Source organism: Alosa sapidissima, chromosome 1, assembly GCF_018492685.1.
Source record: "Alosa sapidissima isolate fAloSap1 chromosome 1, fAloSap1.pri, whole genome shotgun sequence".
Lineage (NCBI taxonomy): Eukaryota > Metazoa > Chordata > Actinopteri > Clupeiformes > Clupeidae > Alosa > Alosa sapidissima.
Genome location: NC_055957.1, coordinates 20,218,792 through 20,226,049, shown reverse-complemented (window position 1 = coordinate 20,226,049; position 7,258 = coordinate 20,218,792). Strand labels below are relative to the sequence as shown.

The following is a 7,258-nucleotide window of genomic DNA, read 5'->3' as shown; positions in this document are numbered from 1 at the left end:
CTATTGTGTGAAGCGTCTACCTGGATTTGGAATCATTATGGAGATCCCACATCCAAGGTTTAAACAATGAGACAGACTCAATCCATGAAACTAGGACTAGTAACTGGGGGTCTGCATTGTGTGCGTGCGTGTGTGTGTGTCTGCAACTCTGCATGTGTGTGAAAACGTCAAAGCAGTACAGGGTGATACAAACACACACACACACACACACGGGGTGTATAAGACAAGGGAGGGCCGTGGATGTTTCTTAAGAGTGTAAAGGTCACAAGGGAATGTGTGGAGGCATGTATACACTGCTCACCGCCCCCTCAGTCTCTCTCATATGACTGTCGTGATGGTCTCACAGAAGCCATAAAAACCGAGGCAGCGCTGGCCCCCATACTCCCTGTTTTCCATGACTAAGCTCAAGAGAATGTATCCCGACATTCACATCGGCAGGAATTTGCACAGCACTCCACCAAAATCTGCTGCTTCACAATGATGCAAAACAGGGCTCAAAGTACGAAAGTAGCTCCTCCAAAGTAGAATATAGCTTGTGCAAACTGGGTCAACTACCCCCCCCCCCCCCTCCCACCATGATGACTTGAGCCTTAGCCCCAAACCTACACGTGGCAGGGTTGTCACACACACAAAGGGGTTGTGTTTTATACAATGGGTGAGTTTCTGTGTGTGCATGCTGGTGGAGAGATGTGGGGGTGTGCACGCACGTGCTGTTGGTGAGGTGTGTGTGTGTGTTTGTGCCAGTGATCCTCTGGTGGCTGTGTTTAGTGCTGAGCTGGGGATTTCTCTCTTTAGCTGAGGGGGAGGTCTGCCGCAGGGTACTGGATTATGTAGAGCCTCTGTGATTAGCACTAAATACAAAATAAAAATGCTCACTGCCTCATCAATGGAGGGTGTGCGTGCGGGGCTGCACACTGCCACATTCAAACACATAGAGTGTGTGTGTGTGTGTGTGTGTGTATGTATGTATGTGTTTTAGTGAGGCTGTTTGAGTGTGTGCCAGTCTGCCTGTAGATCTTTATAATGTATTTGTTAACATTAAGTTTGAGTTGGTGGGTGTTTGGGGGAAAAGCCTGCAGACAAAACGCCACTAATTCCCCCAGGAGGTCTGCTGCAGACAGCTGCAGTTCCCCTGGCCTTGTTTTGTTCCACTCCTGATCCTCTAGCTCAGAGGGCGAGAGGTCAGCTCAATTTTCCCTGGGGACGCTCTTGTAGTGTCCACAAATTCAGGCCTCTGACTCACCCTGGAATACGCCAGACATGAGCAGCATTTGCTTTCAACCTGACTCCAACCACTCTATTGTTAATGGGACCACTAAATCTCACCAGCCTTGTCCATTTGGCCCTGCAAAGACACAACAAAGCACGTCTTGGACTCAAGTATCTGATTCTAGATCAGGTCATGGATCAGCTATGGAATTCAGGGAGAGGGACTGAGAGACCAGTAGCTGACTGCAGATCCAGGTCTGTCTCTCAGCACGGGTATAAAGCTCCTACATAGTTACCAGCAAAGATTCTAGAACAGAGCTCCGCTCTAGAATCTTTGGTTACCAGATCATAGAAGCAAGGTCTGATGGGATAGCTGTGGGAGTGGGGCATACAAAGGGCCCTGTGCAGCACCAACACAAGGGCTCCTGTGTTTTTCCTTTTTGTCACAGGTGTATCCTGGGTAAGGTCTGCTTGGCATGAGGGGGAACAACACACTTCACACTTACACACGCACACACACACACACAGCAATGCATCTGCAGCAAGTATGATGACTGCCACGTCACACTCACATCTCCCCTCTGTACTCCCTCCGATCCATCACCACATCCTAGACACTAATCTTCCACTCCTATCACCCCATCTCTGAACACACACACACACACACACACACACACACACACACACACACACACACACACACACACACACACACACACACACACACACACACACACACACACACACACACACACACACACACACACACACAGTCTGTCAGCTTCTATTAGGTGGCTGAGTCTGAGTCGTGACTGGCAGAGAGCCAGGGCCCCCCAGAAATAGCAGCCAGCTTCCTCATCTGCTGTAACCACTGGTCAGGCACTCTCATGGGCTAGCCTGGATGGGGACGGTGGGGGTCACAGACGGGGTGGGGGTGTGTGTGTGTGTGTGTGTGTGTGTGAGTGTGTGAGTGTGAGTGTGAGTGTGAGTGTGAGTGTTTGCTTAGCATTGGGGTGCATGATAAGTGACAGATTGAATGTTTCCTTATGAGTGCAGCAGGAAAGTGGTTGTATGTGAGGGGAAACAGTGCTTGTGTGTATGAGTGGACAGAGGTCTGCGCATGTGTATGTCAGTCTCACATGACACACTTGCGGTCTGACAAAAGGAGTGAAGTAAGCGTCAGGCCTGCACGTCTTCACCTCCTCATAACCAGCCCCCTGACACGCACACATGCACGCACGCACGCACACACACATTGTGCAGTTGTTTCCACTGCCATACAGCATTCTCGTGTTCAGCCATAGCAGGCTGCAGCTGGCAGGCCCAACAGCAGGAGTGGAGTGAGGGAATGCAGAGGGGTGGAGGAGCACTGGATCACTAGTCAGGGTCCAATCTCCAGACCTCCCTGGCCAAACTTACTGAGACACACTCTCTAAAGGTTGCTTTTAAATATGGACACAGGCAAAGAAGAGTGGGTGTGGGGATTTTTTTCCTGTTAGAGGATACATGAGGATTAAAAGGGAGGTTCAGAGAAAGGCAGAAGCATGGGACATGAAATAGGACAGGCATTCAAGAGCAAAACAGACTGACTACCATGAGAGAGACAAAGCGAAGGTCAGGGATATGAAAAGCATATGCTTATGACAGACAAGCAAGAAAGAGAATAGGAATACCAGCAGTTCCTCACTTGAGAGTGGTGAGTAGGCATGCATTATCACAACTCGGTCAGGATTAATTGCTAATTGAAGGTAATGAAGCACCCTTTCTCTTCTTTCAGGCGATGAAGCCAGACTGGGAGAGGTCCCTCCTACGCAGCCTGGCATCTTAATACCACACCAAGACCCCCAGCTGCCACCCTGAGCATAAACCAGCCCATTGTGCCAACGCTAACTAGGCACCTACAAACAAGTAACTACATAGATAAACAAACACAACAGAGGTTTCTTCTTTTCTGATAAGAAGTTCTGATGGACAAAAATATCAAGTAAATGGTTGTTGTGTTCTGTCAATGTTCAAATCTTGTGGTGAAGTTACTTGTAGATAATCTGCTGGCTATTCAGTCCAATCTAAAGCTGTAGCGTCCTATGTATCTGTCTAAAAGCCTTCATCCCCAAATGTCACAAACAGGTGCATGTCTCATGCATATTTATCACGTAACCTAGTAACTCTAGCACAATGGTTATTGGTTGTTGCCAAAAAATAAATACAGCTGGTTGGGTCTTTACTCTCTAGATATGTGTCAGATTAAAGACAGGCAATGAGTTACACAAAGTCAATAGAAGTTATTACCTTACCTTGGCATCATAACAATATATGGCTACCATAATTTACAGTTAAATTGGTCACTGTTATCCTGAACAGTTATTTAGCCAGCCAGCCAGACCAATGGATACCTGTCTCTGCTGAATTAGGCTACTGAAGCTAAGCACCTGTGGCTGGGATGGGATACGTCCTTGGTGCATTGATGAATTGTTGTTGTTAGAGACAAAACCTGTCCTGTACTAAGGCATCCTGATTTACAAAATGTATTAGCCTAATGTCTGCCACACAATCAGAAACTGTTCTAAATGTCCATGACAGCGGTGTAAGAGGGGTGTTATTACATTTAGTTTCATGGAATTGCCATAGAAAGGCAATGTTTGTTGTCCTACAAGCAGCTCAGTGCAACTTTAACTTCATAAATCAATTCCAGTGTTATGTCTTGGGCAGGGTTGGGACTGATGGTTCTACAGAACCCTGAAATGAATAGAAAAATGAGAAAAATAACTGATCACTCAAGGAGAAGGAAATAGCGTATAAGGCTACTCTCCCTGCAGTGTGTTCAGATTCTGTAGAGGCTGAGGCCCACCTCGGATTACATCAGAACTGGAAGATCATTCTTGGGTCTTCAGTGATCCTGCATGCCACTAAACACGCATTAGTCACGGTGGCGCTGTGGCGGAGTGGCCGAGACAGCTACACACCACCGACTGTGTCCCAGACATCCACACCCGCCACACTAATGAGTTGCCATCGGGCCGGCAGACTCAGGGAAGCTGGGTTGCTATGGTGATATCTCCGCCATGCGCCATCACCACCAACACCCAACAAGGCACTGCATCTCGATCAACATCACTCCTCCCTACCTGTGTTCATTTTTGATAGCAATCAGAGCATTAAACACAGACACTTTCCAGTATGAGTTCTCTGAGGAGGGTAGTGCCGGCACAGGCTGGCTTACAGGCCAACTAGTTCTCTCTCTCTCTCTCTCTCTCTCTTTCACTCACACACACACACACACACACACACACACACACACACAAGGCAACTCTGTCTTTGATCTGGAATAAGATTAACTTTAAGAGTGCGCATTTATTGGGTGGTGAAGAGATGCAATAAAATCCACAACATTCCCATTCAGTAGCCTAAACAGAAAAGGTGCTGGATGTCCTGAGACTACAATGTATCTTGTTTTGTTGTAAAAACAACATGCATCACTAACTGCTTTTGAGAAGTAAACACTGACGTTCATCACTATGTTGTTACACAACAGTAAAATAAAAGGGGGATTTAGAAGCTATCCATGGCATTTACCACTACATCTGAGGAACTCTTGCACATTATCTGATTCACTTGCACTTACATTTATTATAAACACCATTTCTGACTATGGACTTTTGTCAGGTTATCATCTTTTTCCCTCTGAATTAGCTTAAATGTGTTTGGGTTACTAGTTTGATTAATATTTCAATACAAGAGCAACACCTGCCTCTTCAAATGTCTTTCTTTTTCTCGCATGTCAAGTCTTGAGGTGTGCACAAGGCCTGACCTGGAACTATCCCAAACACCACAAAACACTAATGGAAGAATGGCCACAGCTTTAAGAGATTCCAGTTTTCGCGGTCCAAATAAGGAATTCAACAGGAGTAAAAATGTAGCAGGACAGTGTCAGTTTAATGTTGACTGGAGGAGAAACTCCTTCTTTTTTCCATTACATTAGACTAGTTTCTGAGCAGCCGAGGGGAGTAGGAAGATGGATGAAATTATGATAAACACTGGTGCAAAAACGTAGACATTCAAGATCAAGGTTCCTGCTTCAGTTCACAATGTTGTTTACAATATTTGGCCACTGCACTCCGGGTCAGCGTTAAGCCTACATAATATGCAAAACGTATCACGTCTACCTTTATGATGTCGAGTGAAACAAAATGTGTTGTCACTGTTGACCAACGCTCACTAGCGACATAACGACCCTAGAGTAAATACATACAATGCCGGCGCTTTACAGATCAGCGGTACACAAATCACAGATGGCTGAATGGTTAATGATTTCCTGAACTTGTACCTCAGCCCATGTTTACCAATCACCTTGATCTTGCTAACAAAGAGATAGCACAGCCACTGTTTTAGGCTTCTGTGGACGTTTATGCTGTTTGTGAGGGCAATTGTCACATTATCATTTAAAGACGCAGAGGAGAATTGTCCGACACTTACCTTGATGAGGCATTGTTATGGTTTCGTTGGCATTACTCGAACCCACGTTAAATATTACTACAGCGGATGCATTGTGGCTTGCCGCATGTCTAATCTTGTCTTTGTACGTGCAGTTGCCACGGGCTATGAGTGCAATCCACGCACTGTTGGGGTTTGGAATAGGGAATTTAGTGTTGGGGTCGCAAGCCTGTCTATCTTGCAGGACGGAGGGCATGACCACTACCCCTTTGGCTTCTTTCTTGAGTGAGTGTTCGCCATAGCGCCCGCACTCTGTTTTCTCTGTTTTGATCTCAAAAGTCACGGGATCCAGATAGGTGATGTTCACAAAGGCAGTATACCATTCCTCTTTCTCCGCCACAGTGAAGTCTAGACACAGCAAATGCACAAAACAAAAAGAGAGCAGCCATGTTGAAAGAGCGAGACTGCGACAGGCTTGTATCAGGGACATTGCCATGTTGATACGGAGGTTAGAGAATGTTCCCCCTCCACGGAGCTAGCTCGCTAACAGCTAGGAGCTGCTTCTTGCTATCTGGCGGCTTTATCCCCAGAAACACACGTCTATATCCGACTTTATCTTCCGCAATAAGATGGAGCAGTGACTAAACTCAAGTGACACTAGTTACTGCTTTAATTTACGGACGATCCACAATATCTGGTCATCATAAGAGACGATGTTATTACAGTTGATCGCTGAATCGCTCCACCATCGATGCAGCTGTCTGTGGCCTGCAATGTTGTGAAGACTCCAAAGAAGTTGCCAAATACTTCTATCCGTGATCCCTATAGGAGTGCAGCCCCACGCAGACTGTTTTCTAGGGTAGTTTTGCCTGTAGTGGCAACCTCACAGCAGCTTAAACCATAACGGATTGAAGAACGGCTACTGCCATCTGCTGGCTCGGAGTGATGAAAGACCACAGCGGGCCTACTGTACTGATGTCAAAGCAAAATAGGCCTACTGGAGGGTTAGAGGCCATTGATATTGACTCCATAAACGGAACATTAAAAATCAAGTGGTTGAAATCATTCTTAAACAACTTCTGGTATCATATCCCCCATGAAATATTAAAAAAAAAAATAGCTGGCTAGAGAAGGGCATCTGGTCCTGCATTTAATTGATTCTAATGCATGTCTTTTAACATATCCAAGCTTTTGTTTGAAGTATGAGTTAACCTGCAACATTGATACATATCATTCTGTATTTGATGCCATACCTGACTCCATTTTAGGCCTAATAAGAGGAATAATTTCAGATCCCAATATTTGTCCTTCCCTACCACAGCTCGTTGTTGAAGGTTGTGCCTTTAAAGGACAAGTTCAGTATTTTACACTTAAAGCCCTGTTTTCAGATAGTTTATTAAATAGAATGTTTAAGAGTTTTAGATTCTCCAACAAATGTCTTAGAAACCTATTTATCAACCTGTCTTAGGCTACCCCTTATTAACATATAGAAATTCCATTTTAAAAGTATTTCCAAAGAATCGTATATAGTTTTTGCGAACTAAATACATGAGATATCCCATAATGCCTAAGGCCAAAGAGCTACATTTCAAAACTTTGAATGGAATATACCCCTCCA

General features: G+C 45.3%; 1 protein-coding gene across 2 annotated transcripts in view; it reads right to left on the bottom strand.

Annotated features, from left to right (window-relative positions):
* Positions 1-6,500, bottom strand: part of rnf150a (ring finger protein 150a) — a 26,788-nt gene extending 20,288 nt beyond the window's left edge. For both annotated transcript variants that reach the window (XM_042096672.1, XM_042096681.1), the window contains exon 1: positions 5,683-6,500. In XM_042096672.1, the coding sequence (XP_041952606.1) occupies positions 5,683-6,136 (454 nt within the window). In that variant the 5' untranslated portion in view covers positions 6,137-6,500. The remainder of the gene's footprint in view (positions 1-5,682) is intronic.
* Between the last annotated feature and the right edge of the window lie 758 nt (positions 6,501-7,258).